General features: G+C 40.5%; 2 protein-coding genes across 8 annotated transcripts in view; one reads left to right on the top strand and one right to left on the bottom strand.

Moving 5' to 3' along the window:
* LOC308508481 (mitochondrial import inner membrane translocase subunit Tim23) overlaps positions 1 to 14,935 on the bottom strand; it is a 34,512-nt gene extending 19,577 nt beyond the window's left edge. The window contains exons 1-2 of the mRNA XM_081075228.1: positions 14,657 to 14,935; positions 12,259 to 12,317 (exon numbers count right to left, since the gene is read on the bottom strand). Coding sequence (XP_080931354.1) covers positions 12,259 to 12,317; positions 14,657 to 14,762 — 165 coding nt within the window. The 5' untranslated portion in view covers positions 14,763 to 14,935. The remainder of the gene's footprint in view (positions 1 to 12,258; positions 12,318 to 14,656) is intronic.
* Positions 14,936 to 14,967: 32 nt separating this feature from the next.
* Positions 14,968 to 21,469, top strand: part of PARG (poly(ADP-ribose) glycohydrolase) — a 141,345-nt gene continuing 134,843 nt past the window's right edge. For 2 of the 7 annotated variants that reach the window (XR_013994939.1, XM_081073531.1), the window contains exons 1-2: positions 14,968 to 15,449; positions 20,878 to 20,944. Coding sequence is in view for 6 of the 7 variants with exons in the window: in XM_081073531.1 (XP_080929657.1) it covers positions 15,182 to 15,449; positions 20,878 to 20,944 (335 nt within the window). In the remaining variant the exon portion in view is untranslated. Of the gene's footprint in view, positions 15,959 to 16,070; positions 16,401 to 20,877; positions 20,945 to 21,469 lie in introns of those variants that run through there. The other 5 variants (XM_081073532.1, XM_081073533.1, XM_081073534.1 and 2 more) reach the window with 5 other exon arrangements.

Raw genomic sequence — 21,469 nt, 5'->3', positions numbered from 1 at the left:
ACTCGAAGCATTTTTAGGAGATAATCTCAATAAAGGCAAATACTTGGGAGATTTTAAGTTAGTCTTATTGAACTGGTTTCTCACCCCCCATTGCTGTCTACGTAATTTTAGAGTAGGCATTTAAAGAATTATTAGTATGTTTTTGGGCTCACAATATGTAAAGATGCAATTTTGTGACATTAACAACAGAGACAGTGTGTTAAAGGAGCATTTTTGTTGTGTTACTGAAGTTAAACTGGTATAAATTCAAATTAGTATTACAATTTTAGGATGTTAAATGTAATCACCATGGTAGCCACAAAAACAAAGCCATAGAATATCTGAGAGTATACAAAAGGAAATGAACAAGAAATATTTCACAAGTAAACAATGCAGTAATGCAGGAAATGAGGGACAAAAAAGCTGGAAGGCATATAGAAAACAAATAGCAATGAAAAAAATCTCTCCAAATCAGCAAGTACTTTAGAAGTAAATGGATTAACTCTCTAACCAAAACACAGAGCTTGGCACAATGGATTGAAAAAGCATGATCCAACTATATGCTGTCTACAAGATTCACTTTAGATCCCAAAACACAGAAAGATTGAAAGTCAAAAGGATGAAAAAATATGTTCCATGCAAATAATAACCAAAAGAGAGCAAGTGGATATACTAATATCAGAAAATATAGATTTTTAAGTCAAGTAAGGTTACGAGACAAGCAAGGACATTATATTAATAAAAGGTTTAACACAGCAAAGAGACATAAAAATTATAAACATTTAGTTACCTAATAACAGACCATCAAAATATATTAAGAACTAAGTGACAGAATTAAAGATAGAAACAGAAATATCTACAATAATAGTTAGAGCCTTTAATAGTCCACTCTCAATAATGGATAGCAACCACGTTACCAGACATGAGATACAGAAATATAGGACTTCAACAACACAATAAACAAATTAGACCTAACAGACATATATAAAACACTACCCAATGAGACTACACATTCTTCTCAAATACACATGGGACATTTTCCAGAATAGACCATATATTAGGCCACAAACTAAGTCTAAAAAAATATTAAGGTACCACATAAAGTACCTTCTCCGACCACAAGTTAGAAATCAGTAACAGAAGTAAAACTGGAAAATGCACTAATTTATGAAAATTAAACACCCCCTTAAACAATCAATAATGGATCAAAGAAGGAATCAAAAGGAAAATTAGAAAATACTTTAAAGATGAGTAAAAAAAAGAAAACACAACATATCAAAACCTATGAGACTTGGTGAAAATGGTGCTGAGGGCAAAATTTATAACTATAAATGCGTACATTAAGAAACAAAAAAAACTCAAATCAACAATCTCACTTTACAACTTAAAGAATTAGAAAAAGAAGAAACTAAACCCAATCTAGTAGAATGAAGAACACGATAATGATTAGAGCAGAAATAAATGAAAGAGAGGGGAAAAAAAAAAAAAACAGGAGAGAAAAATCAATGTAACCCAAAGCTGGTTCTTTAAAAAGAAAAACAAAAACTGAAAAATTTTTAGCTAGACGGGAAAAAAAAGGAGAAAAAGCGATAGAAGGCTCAAATTACTAAAATCAGAAATGAAGGCGAGGTCATCATTTTGATTCTACAGAATTAAAGATTGTAAGAAAGTACTATGAACAACTAATTGTATGCCAGGAAATGGGATGACCTTGATGAAACAGACAAATTTCTAGGTACACAAAACTCACCCAGAAAGAAAAAATCTGAATAGACTTGTAAGGTGATTCAGTCAGTAACAAGAACAAAAAAGTATCTCACAACAAAATCAAGCAAAGCACTGAACTCAATGGCTTCACTGGTGAATTCTACCAAATATTTAAAGACGAATTAAGAATTATTTTCAGACGTCGTCAAAATGGCGGCGTGAGGTGAGCCTTCGTAAAGCTCCCCTGGAATTTAAAACTAATCGAACAACCATAACTCCACAAAAGACTCCCTGCACAGCAGACAGGCAAGACGAAGAGGCTCACTACTGAATGCACCTAAAGGTGGGAGAATCGCGCGAGCGGGGGAGGGGAGAAGGGAGAAGTGTGGAGACGGAGCCGCACTGGCGCAGGACGCAGACCTAGCTCAGTGCTCGGAGCCCGCTGCATCCCGGAACTACCGCAGCTGCGGGAGAAGGAAGGACTCGGACTGCTAGGGCTCCGCTTACGGCCCACAGGGCTGAGGGGGCAGCATATAGCACGGCTGAACCCAACACTCACGGCAGAGACCTCGGAGAAAAGACTGAGGGAAGAAGGCTGAAAACGGTGGTTTAAGCCCTCACTGCCGAGCGGAGAACGGAAGCCATAGGCACTGAGCCTAGCCGCCTCTGACCTACCCTCCTGGAGCTCACCCCGCCCCCACCTGCCGGGTGCTAGAAGTGGAACAATAGGAGTGTCAGAACAAAAGAACAGAATATTTGCTGTTCTGAGAACTGGGGACCCCAGACAGATTCACAGCCCAACAAGTTCCGGCAAAGGGGAGGGAGCTGTGGAAGGGACCGGTTGTGATGATGGTCACCGCCATTGCTCTGGGCCAATTCTCACACTCACCACATGTGGGGCCCTACCTATCTGGGTGGATCCCTGCAGAAGTAAACAGAACTGCTGAAACATACGGGCTCTGAATCTGGTGCAGGAAGAGCTTTGGAACTTCAAAAGCTCTCCGCATACCCAAAGGACACTGTGCCCTGTGACCCAGGTTAACTATTAACAGAGGAGAAGCCCGTCTCCCAGGGGGAGATCCATTGTGTGAGAAGCTGTAATAGTGCAGAGAAAACATAGCACTACCGTGTGAGAGAGAAAAAAAGGCTGCAGTTGGAGAGAAAATAAAACATTCTACCAACAAGTATTGGAAAACAAAAGAAAGACCTCTTCCTATCAACCTGTTGCAGAAGCCACTCCTGTAGATGTCTAGGAAAAGAAATAATAAATCAGTAATTGCCATGAATAACCAAGGCAACAAGACAGCTCACAAAAAAAATGAAAAGTCTCCAGAAAAGGAACTTAAAGATATGGAAATACGTGACTTAAATGACAGAGAATTCAAGATTTCAGTTCTGAAAAAACTCAACGAGATGTAAGAAAACACAGAAAGGCAGTTTAATGAACTCAGAAACACAATCAAAGACAACATGAGCATTTTACGAAAGAGATTGAAATTTTAAAAAAGAACCAAATAGAATTTCTGGAGATTAAGAACTCAATAGAAGAAATTAATGAAACAACTAGCTTAGGTAGTAGAGTTGACCAGATAGAGGAAAGAATCAGTGACATCGAAGATAGAAACCTGGAAATTACAGATGGAAGCAGAAAGAGACTTGAGACTTAAAAGAAACCAGAGAACTTGACAAGAAATTTCTGACTCCATCAGAAAGAGCAATATAAGAATAATGGGCATACCAGGAGGAGAAGGAAGAGAGAAGGGAACAGAGAATATATTCAAACAAATTGTCGATGAGAACTTCCCAAACTTGTGGACAGAACTGGATCCTCAAATCCAAGAAGCAAAGAGAACAACTAATTACCTCAATCCCAACAGGCCTTCACCAAGGCACATTGTATTGAAGCTGTCTAAAATCAACCGCAAAGAAAGAATCCTGAAGGCAGCCAAGAAAGAGAAGACGGTAACCTACAAAGGAAAGCCCATTAGATTATCATCAGATTTTTCAGCAGAAACTCTACAAGCCAGGAGGGAGTAGACCCAAATATTCAAACTATTGAAAGAGAGAAATTATGAGCCAAGAATAATATATCCAGCAAAGATATCCTTTAGATATGAAGGAGGAATAAAGACCTTTCCAGACATGCAGAAGCTGAGGGAATTTTCTAATACACGACCTGCACTTCAAGAAATACTAAAGAGGCCATTTGACCATGATCAAGAGGGACAATTTGTGGCAACATAAAAAGGGGGAGAGTAAAAGCCTGAACCGGACTATGGGAATGGAGAAAGTAAGCGTGCTGAAGAAAATGGAATACTCTATATATCAAACAAACTTTCTTTTACATAAACTTAAGGGTAACTACTCAAAAAAAAATCCAGAACTGAAATATATACTGTAATAAAACAAAAGAGGGAAACATCATACGTACTGTAATAAAAGAAGAAACAGAGGGAAACATTATAGAATACAACCACACAGAAATAATAGACAACAACAAAAAGGCAAAAAAACAATGGAGACACAGCCTTACCAGAAAACTAAAGATAGAATGACAGGAAATCCTCACGAATCAATAATCACCCTAAATGTAAATGGACTGAACTCACCAATAAAAAGGCACAGCGTAGCAGATTGGATCAAAAAACTAAACCCAACCATATGCTGTCTCCAAGAGACACATCTCAGCTACAAGGACAAGCATAGACTCAAAGTGAAAGGGTGGAAATTGACACTCCAAGCAAATGGTACCCAGAGAAAATCAGGTGTAGCCATAATGATATCAGATGAAACAGACGTCAGGGTGAAAAAGATAACAAGAGACAAGGAGAGACATTTGATAATGGTAAAGGGGACTATCCAACAAGAAGACGTAATAGTCATCAATATTTTTGCCCCGAATCAGGGAGCACCGAAATACATCAAGCAACTATTAACAGAACTAAAGGGAGAAATTGACCAAAACACAAATATATGAGGGGACTTAAATACATCAATTGACAGCTATGGATGGATCATCCAAACAGAAAATAAATAACAAAATTGCAGCCCTAGATAACACATTAGTTGAAATGGACATAACTGACATATATAGAGCACCTCATCCAAAAACATCAGACTATACATTTTTTTCTAGTGTACGTGGAACATTCAAACACAGACCATATATTGGCACATAAAACCGGCCTCAGCAAATTTAATAAGATTGAAATCAAGCATATTCTCTGATCACCAGGCTTTGAAATTGGATATCAACTGCAAAAAGAAAGTAGGAAAAAACCACAAATACATGGAGATTAAACCACATACTTTTAAAGAACGACTGGGTCAAAGAAGAAATTAGAGGAGAGCTAAAAAAATACATAGAAACAAATGACAATGAAAATACATCCTACCAAAATTTTTGGGATGCAGCGAAAGCAGTTTTAAGAGGGAAATTTGTATAATTACAGGTCTACCTCAAGAAACAAGAAAAATCCCAAATGAGTAACCTCGTGTTATACCTTGAAGAACTAGAAACAGAACAAGGTCAGCATAAGAAAGGAAATAACAAAAATCAGAGCAGAACTCAATGAAACAGAGAACAAAAAGACAATAGAAAAATTAATGTGAGAAAGAGCTGGTTCTTTGAAAAGATTAACAAAATTGACAAAACCTTGGGTAGACTCACTAAGATAATAAGAAAGAAGACACTAACAAAATCAGAAATGAAAAGGGAAGTTATCACGGACACCACAGAAATACAAAGGATCATGCAAAAATACTATGAAGGATTATATGCCACCAAATTCAATAATTGAGAAGAAATGGATAAGTTCTCGGAAGCATATAGCCTTACAAGGCTGAACTATGAAGAACTGGAAAATCTAAACAGACCAATCACCAGTAAAGAAATTGAATCAGTCATCCAAAACCTTCCCAAAAGTGAAACTCCGGGACCAGATGGCTTCACTAGTGAATTCTACCAAACCTTCAAAGAGGATCTAATACAAATCCTGCTCAAACTCTTCCAAAAAATTGAAGAAGACACAGTACTCCCTAACTCATTTTACGAGGCCAAAATTACCCTGTTACCAAACACTGGTAAGGACAACACAAAAAAAGAAAACTGCAGACCAATATCTCTGATGAATACAGATGCAAAAATCCTAAACAAAATTCTAGCAAATCGAAAACAACAATGCATTAAAAAGTTTATTCATCACGACCAAGTGGGGTTCATCCCCGGGGCACAAGGATGGTTCACCATCCACAAATCCATCAATGTGATACATCACCTAAACAAAATAAAGGACAAATATCACGATTATATCAATTGATGCAGAAAAAGCATTTGACAAGATACAACATCCATTTATGATTAAAACACTTAATAAAATAGGTAGAGAAGTAAAACATCTTAACATAATAAAGGCCATACATGACAGGCCCCCAGCTAATCTCATAATTAATGGTGAAAAACTGAAGCCCTTTGCTTTGTGGTCAGGAACAGGACAGTGCTGTCCCCTATCACCTCTGCTTTTCAACATAATGTTGGAAGTCCTTGACAGAGCAATCAGGCAAGAGAAAGAAATAAAAGGCATCCAAATTGGAAATGAAGAAGTTAAATTATCACTCTTTGCAGATAACATGATGCTATATATAGAAAACCCTAAAGACTCCACCAAAAAGCTGTTAGAAACAATCAACGAATATAGTAAAGTTGCTGGCTACAAAAATCAACCTACAAAAGTCTACTGCATTCCTATATACTAACAATGAAATCTCAGAAAAAGAAATACAAAAATCAATTCCCTTTGCAATTGCAGCAAAAAAAATAAAATACCTAGGAATAAACTTAACCAAGGATGTGAAGGACCTACATGCTGAAAACTACAAGACACTTTTAAAAGAAATTGCAGACGACACAAAGAAATGGAAAGACATTCTGTGCTCATGGATTGGAAGAATCAACATAGTTAAAATGGCCATATTACCCAAAGCAATATACAGATTTAATGCAATCCCCATCAAAATCCCAATGGCATTTTTTAAAGAAATAGAACAAAAAAATCATCAGATTTGTTTGGAATCACAAAAGACCCCAAATAGCCAAAGCAATCTTAAGAAAAAAAAACAATACTGGAGGTATCGCACTCCCTGACTTTAGCTTGTACTACAGGGCTACAATAATCAAAACAGCATGGTATTGGCAGAAAAACAGACACATAGACCAATGGAATAGAATTGAGAACCCAGAAATAAAACCACATAAATATGGACAGATAATTTTTGACAAAGAAGCTAAAAACATACAATGGGGGAAAGACAGCCTCTTCAATAAATGGTGCTGGGAGAACTGGATAGCCACGTGCTAAAGAATGAAACTGGACTGCTATCTGTCACCATGTACCAAAATTAATTCAAAATGGATCAAAGATTTAAGCATAAGAACTGACACAATAAACTGCGTAGAAGAAAACATAGGTACTAAACTTATGGACCTTGGGTTCAAAGAGCATTTTATGAATTTGACTCCAAAGGCAATGGAAGTAAAAGGTAAAATAAACGAATAGGACTGTATGAAACTTAACAACTTCTGCACAGCAAAAGAAACCATGGACAAAATAAAGAAGCAACCTGTTGCGACCTGCACAACACAAGCCGTGGGAAGGCGAGGGAGGCAGCGAGGGTTAAAGTATAATGAAGAGAGAAAGACTCAAATACAGGTAAACCACAGAGGACCAAGGGACTCACAGCCTTAAGAGACTGGAGCCCCGAATCGGGTCACCATGGGTATTTATTGATTTTTTACAATAGAAATCACATGATTAGGGGCAGGGTCTGCGAAACTCTTACACCACACAATAATCATTCATTCCAAATCCCATAATAGTCCCAAAGCAATGGATGCATCCCATCCCCCAAATGACCAAGGTGTGGTGCATACAATCCCTGGGGGAACAAGTCTCACAAGATGAGATTATCCCAGGAGCCACACAGGAGGAGCAAGATGTTATCGCTCAAATGGGTCCATTACACCTGAGGGTATAGGATAGTAGTTGAGGCATGAGTCAGCAGCTTCTCAGAAGAGGAGGGGCACAGCTACCTCCTAACTTTACATTAGCTCATGGGGGTCCTAGGGGGGTTCCGTCTGGCTTAAGTCGGTCCTCCCATGAGGAAACTTACTCGTCTTTGACTGCAGACCCTGCCTACAAGGACCAAACATGGAGACTTAGGGTAACATAAAGTCAACCCCAATGAGGGACAATCTCGCAGGATCATCTTCCACTAAGGAAAGACTGGGGAGGACAGAATGCTAGGTTGCCGTGTGACTACAGCAACCAACTGAATGGGAGAAGGTTTTTGCAAACAGTGCCTCTGATAAGGGGCTAATATCCAAAATATACAATGAACTCATGCAACTCGACAACAAAAAAACAAAAAACCCAATTGAAAAATGGGCAGACGACCTGAAGAGACATTTCTCCAAAGAGGACATACAAATGGCAAATAGACATACGAAAAAATGCTCAACATCACTAATCATCAGAGAAATGCAAATGAAAACCACAATGAGATATCACCTCACCCCAGTCAGAATGGCTATCATCAAGAAGAGAAATAATAAACAAGTGTTGGAAAGACTGTGGAGAAAAAGGAACCCTCATACACTGTTGGTGGGAATGCAGACTGGTGCAGCCGCTATGGAAGGCAGTGTGGAGGTTCCTCAAGAAATTACGAATAGAATTACCATAGGACCCAGCAATTGCTCTCCTGGGTATCTACCCAAAAAATCTGAAAACATTTATCCATAAAGACACGTGTGCTCCAATGTTCATTGCAGCTTTGTTTACGGTGGCCAAGACATGGAAAACCCAAAATGTCCTTCTATAGATGAATGGATAAAGAAGTTGTTGCATGTACACAATAGAATACTATTCGGTGTTAAGGAAAGATGATATAGCAACATTTGTGACAACATGAATGGATCTTGAGAGTATAATGCTAAGCGAAGTAAGTCAGACAGAAAAAGCAGAGAACCCTATGATTTCACTGATATGTGGTATATAAACCAAAAATAACAAAAGAACAAGACAAACAAATGAGAAACAAAAACTGATAGACACAGATAATAGTTTAGTGATTACCAGAGGGTAAGGAGGGTGGGCGAGGGAGATGAGGGTAAGGGGGATCAAATATATAATGATGGACGGAGAACTGACTCTGGGTGAACACACAATGGGATTTATAGATGATGTAATACAGAATTGTACACCCAAAATCTATGTAATTTCACTAACAATTGTCACCCCACCATGAAAAAAAAAAGAATTCTTTTCAACTTGATTTTCAACTATTGAAGTCCAGGAAGTACCTGGGACACTTCTATAACTCTTCGTATGAGGCCAGTATTATTATCCTACCCTGACACCAAAGCCAGAGAACGACACTACAAGAAAACTACAGACCAATATCCCTTTTATGAACACTGAGGCGAAATCCTCAACAAAATACTAGGAAACCAAATACAGTACCACATTAAAGGGATTTTATACACCATGACCAACTGGGATTTATTCCTGCAATGTAGAATTTTTTTATTATTCCTGCAATATATGAAAATTGATCAAAGTAATACACCACATTAACAGAGTGAAGTGGGAAAAAAAAACCTCCACAGGATCACCTTAATTGATGCAAAAAAAGCATCTGACAAAATCCAACACACTTTTGTCATAAAAACACTCAACAAGTTAGCAATAGAAGGAAATTACCTCAACATAATAAAAGCCATATATGGAAAATCCTGTGAACATTATACTGAAACGTGAAAGACAGAAAGCTTTTCCTCTAAATTGGGAACAATGCAAGGATGCCCATTTTTGCTACTTCTATTCAATAAACAGTACTAGATGTTTTAGCCAGAACAACCAGGCAAGAAGAAATAAAAGGCATCCAAATCAGAAAGTAAGAAGTAAATTTTCTTTCTTCACAAGTGATCATACATGTAGAAAATCCTACAGACTGCACAAAAAGAACCCTGTTAGAATAAATGAAGTCAGCAAAGTAACAGGATACAAAGCCACACTAAAATCAGATGTATTTCTATCTACTAACAATGAATGGTCTGAAAAAGAAATTATGAAAATAATTCCTTTTATAATAGAATCAAAAAGACTAAAATGCTTAGAAATTAATTTAATCAAGGAGGCAAAAGTGTTCTAACTGAAAACTACAAAACTTGCTGAAAGAAATTAAAGACATAAATAAATGGAAACATATCCCATGTTCATAGATTGGAAGACTGAATATTGTTAAAATGTGAACGTTACACTCAGCAATCTACAGATTAAAATGCAATCCCCATCAAAATACCAATGGTTTTTCTGTAGAAAAAGGAAAACCCATCCTAAAATTCATATGGAAATTCTCAACGATTCTCGAACAGCCAAAATAATCTTGAAAAAGAACAATCCAAACTACAGTAATCAAAATAGTGCTGTATTGGCATAAAGACAGACATATAGACCAATGGAATAGAATACAGAGCCCAGAAATAAACCCTCGAATACATGGTCAACTGATTTTCAACAGGAGTGCCAAAACCATTTTACGTGGAACATGTCTTTTCAACAAATGGTGCCGTGAAAACAGGATAGCCACATTAAAAAGTGAGTTGGATCCTTACACTAAAACTATACAAAAATTAAGTCAAAATGGATCAAAGACCTAAATGTAAGGCCTAAAACTATAAAACTCTTAGAAGAATACATAGGGAAAAGCTTAATGACATTGGATTTGGCAATGATTTCTTAGATATGATATCAAAGGCACAGGCATGAAAAAACTTGAAAAAATGACCATGAAAACTGGAAAATTTTGTGCATCAAAAGACAGTATCAACAGAGTAAAAAGGCACAGAATGTTACAAAATATTTGCCAATCATGCATTTGATAAGGGGTTAATATTCAGAGTATACACAGAACTCCTAAAACTCAATAACAACAATAAAAAAATCCCCCACCAGATCAAACATGGACAAAGGACTAATAGAGATTTTTCCAAAGAAGATACACAAATGGCAACATGAGCACATGAAAAGATGCTCAACATCACTCATCATTAGGAGAATGCAAATCAAAACTACAATGAGTCACCACCTCATACTCATTAGAATAGTGATGAATAGAATAGCCATGATCAAAAAACCCCAGAAAATAACAAGTGTTGACCAGGGTGTGGAGAAACCGGAGCTCTTGTACAGTATTCGTGGGAATGTAAATTAGTATAGCTGCTGTGGAACACAACATGGCAGTGCCTCAGGAAATTAGTAATAGAATTACCATATCATCCAGCAATTCCACTTCTGGCAATATAACCAAAAGAATTCAAAGGAGGGTCTAAAAGAGCTATTTATACATGTACATCAATGTTCACAGCAACAGCATTCACAATAGCTAAAACATGGAAGCAATCCAAGTTTCCATGGTGAGATGAATGGATAAGCAAAATGTAGTAGTATTATTCAATGGAATAACATCAGCCTTAGAAAGGAATTTTGACATATGCTATAATATAGACGAACCTGAGGACATTATGCTAAATGAAATAAGCCAGTAACAAAAAGACAAATACTATACGATTCCACTTATTTGAGGGACTTAAGAGTACACAAAGCAGAGACAGAAAGCAGAAGGGTGGTTGTGAGGGGCTGGGGAGATGGCAGTATGAGAAGTTATTTTGTAATAGGTACAGCAGTTTCCCCTTACCCATGGGTGAAACATTTTAAGACCCCCAGTGGATGCCTGAAACAACAAACAGTACTGAACTCTATATATACTGTCTTTCCTATACATATAATCTAATTTATAAATTAGGCACAATAAAAGATTAACAACAATAACAGTAAAATAGAACAATTATAACCATATACTTTAATAAGCTTTGTGAATGTGGTCTCTTTCTCTGATAACCCAGACATCTACTAAGTGATTAAGGGGTAGTTAGTGTATACATCACGAATCTGCTGCACGAAGGGATGGTTCACGCCTGGGTGGGATGGAGTGGGACAGCATGAGATTTCATCGCACTACTCAGAACAGCATGCTATTTAAAATGTATGACTTTTCCATTTAATATTTTCAGAGTGTGGCTGACCACAGGTGACTGAAACCACAGAAAACAAAACTGTGGATAAGACGGGGACCACTGTACAGAGTTTCAGTTATGGATACAGTAGGTGGTGATGGCTGTACAATATTACAAATGCACAGAGAAACACTGAACAATACACTTAAAAATGGTTAAGATAGTAAAATATGTCACTGTATTTTACCACAATTTTTAAAAATGGTAAAAACCAAATCACCAAACCCTTTAAAGGGATTTAATTAACTAGTGTCAGGGAGAGATGCAAGCCATGTCCCCAGGATTTGTGTGGAAAAAAAGGGTGAATTTGGAGACTAGAGACTTGGTGCCTACATATCACAGATCAGGGCCGCATAAGTACCTGGTATTTTTAATTTTTTTAAATGGTAAGATTAAACCTAACTATATAGTAAAATCATAAAGACTAGTCTTAATCTTACCTGCACGAGATATCGTGGATCCACATTTAAATAAGGAGACAAAGGATTCATACCAGTCACTAGAGAGAAAACAAAGCATATTACAACAAATTTTTTAAGTTATTTCATTTAGTGTTAATACTGTTCTTGTTTCATGTGTCTTGCAATTTTATCTTATAGGCTCACTGAATGTGAAGTTTTCTCCCACTTTTCTGTGCTATCTTTCTTGTCTGGCAGTTTTGGGGTTGCCTCCTCCAGGGTTACTCAATCCCAAACCAGGTTTTGTACTAGTGACTCAGGCTCTCACACAAAGATATTGGCAGTAACGTGGAATGAAAAAAAGCAAAGTAGCTGAAAGCATAATACAGGTCAATTATAAAGTTAATTTATTTCTACTTTGCTACAAGAATAAGTGACAAATGTACAAAATACAAATAAGCTTGACAAGAGACCGATGAATTCCATGGGAAAAACAGTGTTTGGGTTATGTGTTGTGTACAAATATTTTATGGCAGTCCCTTCGGATCTTAGTGTTAACAGTTGCTGACAATTGATTTATTGTGGCAGAGTAAAGAATTCTTGGTTTATCGCCATAGGTATGAGGTCAGGATAAAAGAAAATGGAAACTCAGAGTGACAGACTTGAGTCCCACTAACTTTGAAATTAGAAAAATCTATCAGGGAAAATCAACTTTCTCATTTTAAATTTAACCTTTGGATCCTTCTGTATCTCAGCTGATTTCTCACAATCTATGCAGTATCTGTGACTATGCAAATCTATGACAGATCTTTGCATCAACTGAAAGTCCTATTCTATATTCAACAGCTATCTTGTATTGCTATTTATAACCATCTTTATTGCTACCATCCTAGTCCAACCATTAAACATCACCTAGACTACAGTAACAATCGACTACCTAATTGGACTCCTTAATCGCTCTAGTCCCTTCAATTCACTTTCTACACAGCAACTAAAGTGGTTTCTTAAGTAGAGGAAATCAGCCTTAATGGTTGTCATTTACACTTGCAATCAAATGCAAACTCCTTACCATGGCTTACAAAACACATTAGCTGCCATTCTTGGCCCCTCTGATCTCAGCATCTCTGACCACTCCAACCCCTCCAGACTTTGTACACACGATGACCTAACAGACGATCCTCAAACAGCACGTTTGTTTCTGCCCCCAGGACGTTTTTTTCCTCAGGACATCTGAACTAGTCACTTTCACTGGAATACTGGCCTCCTCCCAGGCATCTGTATTCTGATCACAGCTCAATGCCAATACTCCTGACCCATTCTAAGATGGCTTCCTGGTCCCATCACCTCCTCATGATCCTGTTTCATTGCCTGCACACACTTATCACTAGCTCAAATGTTTTTGTTACTCCACTCACTTCAATAGGGTGTAAACTCCACGAAAGCAGCAGCCATCCTTTAAAACATTTAACTGCTGCAGTCCTGCTCCCCGAAAAGCCATTAGCCCATCGTGGTGCTTAATGAATGGTGTTCACCCCTGGCTCTCTCACTTTACCGTCCAATCTTAATCAAATTAACGTAACAATGTCTTGCCACATTAAGGCAGTAACCTCTGTGCTCCAAAACTCAGAACTCCTAAGACTCCTATAAACTGCGTTCTAGATGCAGTTTTGACACATGACACTAGGAAATTGAAAGGACTTTTTTGTTCTTGAGCATAAAGGACCTAGAGAAACAGCACGATTCTCAAAAAATTGGATAGTTTTATAAAGCACTTATCCTCCGACTTCCTACAATCTTTAAGCCCGCGTTGTATTCCTCCACAAAGACCAAAAGATCTGGAATACACATTCGGAAGGTTGGGGAGAGGGCACAGACGTGGCACTCAGGCTTCCGCATCCTGGATCTTGCGTGTTTCCTTCCCCCGAAATCCTTCTTCATGGCAGTGAGAGCGGCTCGCTTCCCAGCCCCTCCGGTGGTCTCGACTCCGATTTCTTTCTCGTCTACCCGGTACCACTGAGCGTTCTGACCTGACAGCTACTTTACGGTTTGGAATATGCGACCTGGTGCTAAGATGATTTCTACGGGGTCGCAATTTGACCTGCATTTCCGCGTAGAGCTGGGCTCTCCTCTTAACCTAGGGCCAAGCACACAGCCCAACACACAAGGAACGTGTGGGAAGCACGACAGGCACAGAGCTTGACTGCAGAAGGAAGCACACACGCAACATCTCCTGAGTCCTGGTCAACCAGAGAACTTCTCTGGGATCCATGGCTCCAAAACTCGTTCCGTCACGAGAGCGGGAGGGCGGACACACGAACCCCCCCACCCCACTAATACTGCACAATGTGAACGCCACTCAGAAAAAGAACAGGGCAGCGGCACGTCTGGCGGAGTCGCCAGAACCAGTCAGAAATGTTCGCAAGCTAGGCCCGATACTTACGCGGGACGCCGGCCAAATCCGCGTGCGAGTAACCAGCTCCGCCGGCTCCGAAAAAGCCGGCCAACCCCCCTGTGGTTTTGTTGCCGCTTCCCCCGCCGCCCTCCATAGTGTCGCAGCAAACTGCCCGTTTGCTTCTCACCGCCGCCTCAGGGCAGGGTGGTCGGTACCGCCGTCGCTCCTCGGTAACGCCGGAGACACCGCGCTACCATCGACCCCTTCACACGCTGACCTTCCGGGCGCCCGGGCCGGCCAAGCCTCTCACTTCCGCTTTGCGACAGTGCACGCCCCGGAAGCCGAAGGCGCCTGACGGCAGTTTTCCGGTGGTGGGAAAGGGAAGGAAACCAGAATCAGAACGGCGCTTCGTGAGGCAGGCGCGGAGCCTGTGGAAGAGGGAAGGCAGGCGACTGGCTAGGGCCCGGCTCGGGAGGGCGGCGGAGCGGCAACTGCAGAAGCGGGCAGCGGCAGGCGGGCATGGTGCCCGGAGGCGCCGAGAAGGAAGTGCAGTCCGTCCCTCAGGGTTAGTGAATGAGGCTCTCCGCCCGGGCCGGCCGGGGACTGTGCGCTGCGGGTCCCAGCATGAGTGCGGGCCCCGGCTGTGAGCCCTGCACTAAGCGACCTCGCTGGGGCGCCTCTGCAACTTCTCCGCCGGCCGCCGCGGACGCCCGGAGCTCCCCCCGCAGACAAAGGCGCGTCCTCGATCCCAAGGACGCCCCGGTGCAGTGCAGGGTCCCACCTTCGTCAGGCTGCGTCCCGGGGCGGGCGGGACCGCAGCGAGGCAGCACCACCTCCCTTGGTACGTGGGGAAATCAAGATTGTTGTCCTTCGCCTCGGCCCACCTCTTCGTGCTCTCTGTCTGAGGACCCAGGGGCTCCGAGTCGCCCCTTTTGGACCAGTGTGCACACTCTGAAGTCCCCTCGCTGAGCTCCCGAGGTCACGCGTGGAGGAACGGGACCACAGTTTCCCCGTCGCGACTGGTTGATGAGAAACCCTGATGAGCAGTCACTCGCAGGGTGGGAAATGGCGGAGGCTCTGCCTGTTGGTTTCCCGCGGGTTTGGCTGAGAAGTTGCCTTAGTCGTTAGGTGGTGTGATTGTGTACGTGACGCTTCAGTTCTAGATCGAAAAAAAGGTACAAAGAAAGGCACAACTTCCCTCACTTCGGATTGTAGGCCCCTGGGAGCAGAGCCCCTCCTCCTGGCTGGCGTCGTGCTGGGCTTCGGTGTGCGCTGTTGGCCAAGAGGAACCGGGCCTCCGTGTTCAGGAGAGGTGGACAGTTAGAGACGGCGGCGTGGGGAGAGGCGACGGTGAGGGGCAGGTCGCGGTCGGGGAGTCAGGCCCACCTGATGCGGTGTGCAGTCAGGCCGTCTCCCAGAAGGCGCGCGGCTGCTGCCGAGCACTGCGCAGCGAGGGGGAGTTAGCTAGGTGAAGGGGAAGCGAGCACGCCCCCAGCGCGCCGGGCGCCCGGGGAGAGCAGTGGGCAGTGGGCAGTGGGACTCGGGGGGGGGCTGAGGTGAGGGCGCACTGGGGCGTGTCGGCCCTGCGGAGGGTTTGAACTTCATCTCCAAGGGCAAGCGGGGGCCACTGCAGTGTTCTCAGCGAGGGAGTGACTTGATCACACACACACACACGTATGTTTCTTTTTGAGGGGTAAAGGTCCCTGTGGCGGATGTGTGAAAAATGAAGACTCGATGGAAAGTGAGCAGAAGTGCAGGCCCAAGACTCATTAAGGATTAGTCTAGGTCGGAGGTGAAGATGGGTTATACTAGGCTGGGGGCAGCAGGGAAGGGGAGAGGGGTTGGATTCAGGAGAGAATGGGCTGTGCGAGTTTGGGCATTACAAATATCTGTGCTGCAAATATAGATAGGGGAGTTCTTGGCATAAACACAATTGATATTATAGAAGCAGATTAGGTCATATAAGGCATGTAGAGAAAATAACGGCGACCTAGGACAGAAACTCTAGGAGCACTACCACTGAAGTACAGACTGAAGAGAAGCCAGAACAGTAGGAGGAAAGCCTGGCTTTGTTGTGTCATGCAGAGAAGAGACTATTTCAAAAAGGACGCATTGGTCAGCAGTGTAAGGCCGGGAGAGGTGAGGCAGTCCTCTAGGGAATGGTGCACACTTAGTTCTCCCAGGAGTTAGAGGCAGTGGGGAGCAGACCCAAACCAAGTATTGCAGGATACGCAGGGCTTGCTGTATAAATCAGAGAGAACATGATATAGGCAGAGAGAACAGCGTGTGCAGAAGGTGGTAGGACTGGAGCACAGAATGCCATTACATGAGGCAGGGAAGGCTGGCAGGAGCTTATGGACAAACGAGTGTCATTTCAAGGCGTTTGAACGTTATTTATTCTGTGGTTAACGGGAAGTGAGCCACTAAAAAGCTTTTAAGAAGGGAGATATTGTTTGGTCAATATTTTAGAAAAGATGGCTTAGGCAGTGGCCTTTGGACTTTTCTGACTACAACCCACAGTTTCAATTTCACCTGGTACACAGATGTACCTGGTAAATATGCCATATTTATAACATGTTTTATGAAATAATACCCTTACTATGTGTGATGCATTCTTATATTGTGAATTATTTCATTAAAAATTTTGGTCATTTGTATTCTGTAAAACACTGGGTTAGAGAAAGTCAAGACTGTAGACAAGGAGACCAGCTGCAAGAAACAAGTGCAGTTCCAATAAGAGATGTACCTGTTCTTTTAACATTGGTGTTATTTTGAAGATAGACAGGAAGGGATGGGTTTAACATTTTACGTTAGATTTCAGAGGACTTGGTGGTAAAGGAGCTTGGGGAGGAGGAGGCACTCCAGGACTTGTGACAGGCTAAGCTGTGGTCCATTGACTTCATTTGCATATAAAAGGAGGAGTTAGTTGCAGGTGGGAGCAGTCTTCCATACAATCTTCAATGGTTGTATCCTCTGGTTTTCTGCAGGAAGATTTTCTTTGAAAGAGGAACCAAATTAATGCTTGGGCTGTACTTCATGTGTGTAAATGTTTTCAGTATACCTGGCACAGGACAGAAATTAACAAAATGTTCGAAGTCTAAATTTGTATCAAAAACTATTGTTTCAAATTCTGGATTTTTTTAGGAACTTCGTATTTAAAATGTTTATATATATACATATATATATATATATGTATATATATTCTAGAAGAAGTAGGTGAGATAGGAAAGTGGATATTTATTCAATATCTTTACATTTTGTTATTTATCGTCCTGGGCTTGTTTTTTATATTAATTAAAATCTGCAAATCTGCACATAGGCAAAACTCAGCATTCTATTCACATTCTGATGGGGAATGGTTTCTCCAGTTGTGTTGCTACTGCAGCTCCCCTTTTCTGCCTGTTACAACTACTTAGAGTTTCTCTGCCCACTCCAGAGATAGTTCGAGTGTAGGCCAGTGGTTGGTGAACGGGGGCTGGAGCTGGCTTGTCCCCTATCCTGTCATTCTTTCAGACTCAGTGCTGTCAAAAACATCTTCAGATATCTTTATTCATCTCAAAATCTCCTCCACTGTCCATGCTCTTTGGTCTCACCACGTCCTTCCTCCCATATTTTATCTTGCTGCTGCTAGAGGAAAGAGACTTTTTGTGGAGTGGGATGTTCCTTTGAAGTGTAGGTAAATTTTACTTGTTTTGTGCCTTTTGCCTGCCTTTGTAGTGCCTAATTGAATGATTTGCTCATTGAAATAAGCTGGTTACTGAGTGATGTTACTGATTAGATTATGTGTAAATGGTGTGAAGTCAGAATAAAGTTGGAGAACTACTGATCTCAGTGAAAAAAGATTGGGTGAAAGTGTTGGAAGAGAATACATTTGTTGAGTTTCTGCTCTGAGACCAGATACTTAATGTTTTCTCTTATTGATCAACATAAGCCTTGAAAGTATGGATTGTTAACCCCATTTTATAGGTGAGAAAAATAGAGGCTCAAAGATCTCTATCTCATTTGATTCCAGGTCTTGTATCTTTTTCATCACCTATTGCCTTCCTTTTTGTTTACTGTTATTATATCTAGTTAAAGAAAGAAATTCCCAGGAAACCTGAGAAGTATCATTTTATGCTTACTTCAGGAATAAGAGGGGTAAAACTGAAGCAGCCCTGTGATGTGTTGTGAAAGAAACTTTGGAAGCCAGAAGTAGTGGTATTGGAAAGAGAAGTAGTAGGCAGACGTTTCTCTGGGGACCTCAGAAGGACACAGGAATGTTTTGTTAGTAGGACATATTGGTTCCCCACCTGTTGCTTCTCCTTTTTCATCCTGTTCTCAGGCTTTGGGAATGATAGTGCGTAGCCTGAAGCTAGAGGGGGAATAGGCTCAGTGTCAGAGCTGCAGGAGAGAGCGCTCCTTCAGCCAAAGTGGAACACTTGGTAGTTTTTTATGAAGGGATGTTGTATGTAGTCTTTAGGTTCTGTAGACTTGTCATCATAGTATTGTTTTTCGTGTGTGTTACAGGGAACCTAGCCACTGCATACCCTTTAATCCTCACAGTTGTGGAAAAGAGTGTTTTAAATTCTACAGACTCAAAACATGACGTTTTTTGCTCATTGCTCTAATTGAAAATTAGAGGATTTTCAATACGTGGCTGTGTTTGATATAATGAAATTAAGTAGAGAAGAAGAAACTATAGAAAAAAATCTCAGAGTCAAGGATTCATCCTCTTCCCTCCTTCTGGCTGAAACTAATTTTTTCTCTGAAGCCGGATTTGCTGTAGAAGTACTAACTTAATAAAATTGCTGGAGTAGTCATGTGTAACAAGAAATATCAGATATATTCTTCCCACCACTTCTTCACCACAATCTCAAAGATTACTTCTGTGAGAGAAACTATTTTGAAAATGCTAAACAAGGATTTTTACTAGTTGGAATGTTAGTATTCTGTGGAAAGTACAAATTATGTGGTGCTCAATTACAGTGACAAATAAGCTGTTGATTCCCATATATTTGGGACAGCATCTGTTTTTCTCATGTTACTGTATATGAGGGGACACAGGTAGATGAGAATGAGTCTATGACATAAGGTGCCTGGATCCTTACATTGCAATTTAGACGGTAATTGAGAATGTTTAAGATTATGTGTGTGTTTTATACTAAAATATATACATTTATTACACATGCAGTGCATTGATTTTGAAAGCGTGCTTATTTCTAATGCTCACGTAAATTGTGGCTGGCATTTATTTGTGTTGCATTTCCCTCTACTGATTCATCAATTCTACTTTTGCTACTGGCTGCTGGTCATTTCTATCTAGTTACCTCTTTGGCATCTCAAATTTAGTATGTTCAGAATTGACTTAATCATATTTCCCCCCAAATCCAGTTCTCTTATCTTCCACCTTTCTAATTAATGCTGTTGCCATCTTTGAAGTCTCAAGCTAAAACTTATCGTCACCTTTAACTTTTCCTATGATTGTGAAGTCATTGTGGTGACTCTCACTTCTCAACTTTTACTCTATTCTGACAAGGATTAGTTTTGGTCCTTGGTCAGTAGTTCTCCAACCTAGTTGATCATCAAAATCCGTTTTTGAAAAAATACAAATTCTAGCTTTCCCCGCACCTCCATCATCACATATATAGATTCTGATTCAGTAGGTCTGAATGTGGCCCTGGGATCCATTTATTACCAGCCTCAGTAAGAAATGATTCAGATGGTTTGGGAACCACTGACCTAGACCAATAACTTCCTGGCTGGTTTCTACCAATGGTCTCTTCTTGCCCCTTCAGATTTGCCCTCCAGGCTACTTGTGCCTGACTGGGAGCTTCCTAGATTTGAATTCTGGAATTACAGCTCTGAGTGTGACTTTTGACAGTTTTTTTGTAATCCCAGGGGAGAGACTATTAATTTACATGTTTACAGATAAGGAGACTGAGACATACAGAAATGACCCCTCACAACATCACGTGGGGATACAGTGGGAGAGCCAGGATTTGAATCCAGGTGACCTCATTCCAGAGCCTATATTCTCACCCATTAGGCCATACCAACTCTTTCAGAAGCCAGTTACTCTCTATTCTATTGCAAATGTATTTATATTTATGTTCTCTCGTGTTGTCTCCCATTTCTTGAGTGTGGAAAGAGTGATTAATTTTTGTTTAACCCACAGAACTTAGCATAATGCCTCACATGTATTTATACCGCTATAGGTATTTTCTCTTTGAAGGCATGTATGCATATACATTAATGTTTTGGGTGTTTTTGTTTTGTTTTGTTTTTTACAGTTTTCAAACAAAAGTCTATTACCAGTTGGATGGACACTAAAGGAATCAAGACAGCTGAATCAGAAAGGTATAGAAACATGTCTGTATAGAGAAATGAATAATGTGATATATGGATGTTTTATCTCGCTTCATGCTATTTCCTCTCTTTCTTGCTTTCCCATTTTTCTTTATCTACATTTATTCATTCTTCCAGTTTATGAATAATAACTTTTTAGAGTCTCCTATATGCCAGGGACTGTGCTATATACTTGAGATACGGAGCTGAAGGAGGAATAGTCTGTGTCTTTAAGATACGTATAGTGTAGTGGTGGTGACAGATAAAAAACACAGGATTACAGTAAGTCCTCACTTAACATTGTCAATAGGTTTTTCATCTTTAAGTGAAATGACACATAATGAAACCAGTTTTACTATAGGCTAATTGGTATAAACAAGAATTAAGTTCTAACTGCACTTTACCAACATTATAACAAAATGACATTGAATGAAACAATGTTATTTGAGGACCTGCTGTATTACTTAGTATGATAACTGCATAAAAATAAGGTACAGTGGTGGCTAGCATACAGAACAAATAATCCAGTTTACCTTT

This window comes from Rhinolophus hipposideros, assembly GCF_964194185.1.
Source record: "Rhinolophus hipposideros genome assembly, chromosome: 15".
Classification (NCBI taxonomy): Eukaryota; Metazoa; Chordata; class Mammalia; order Chiroptera; family Rhinolophidae; genus Rhinolophus; species Rhinolophus hipposideros.
This window is presented reverse-complemented; position numbering and strand designations above follow the sequence as displayed.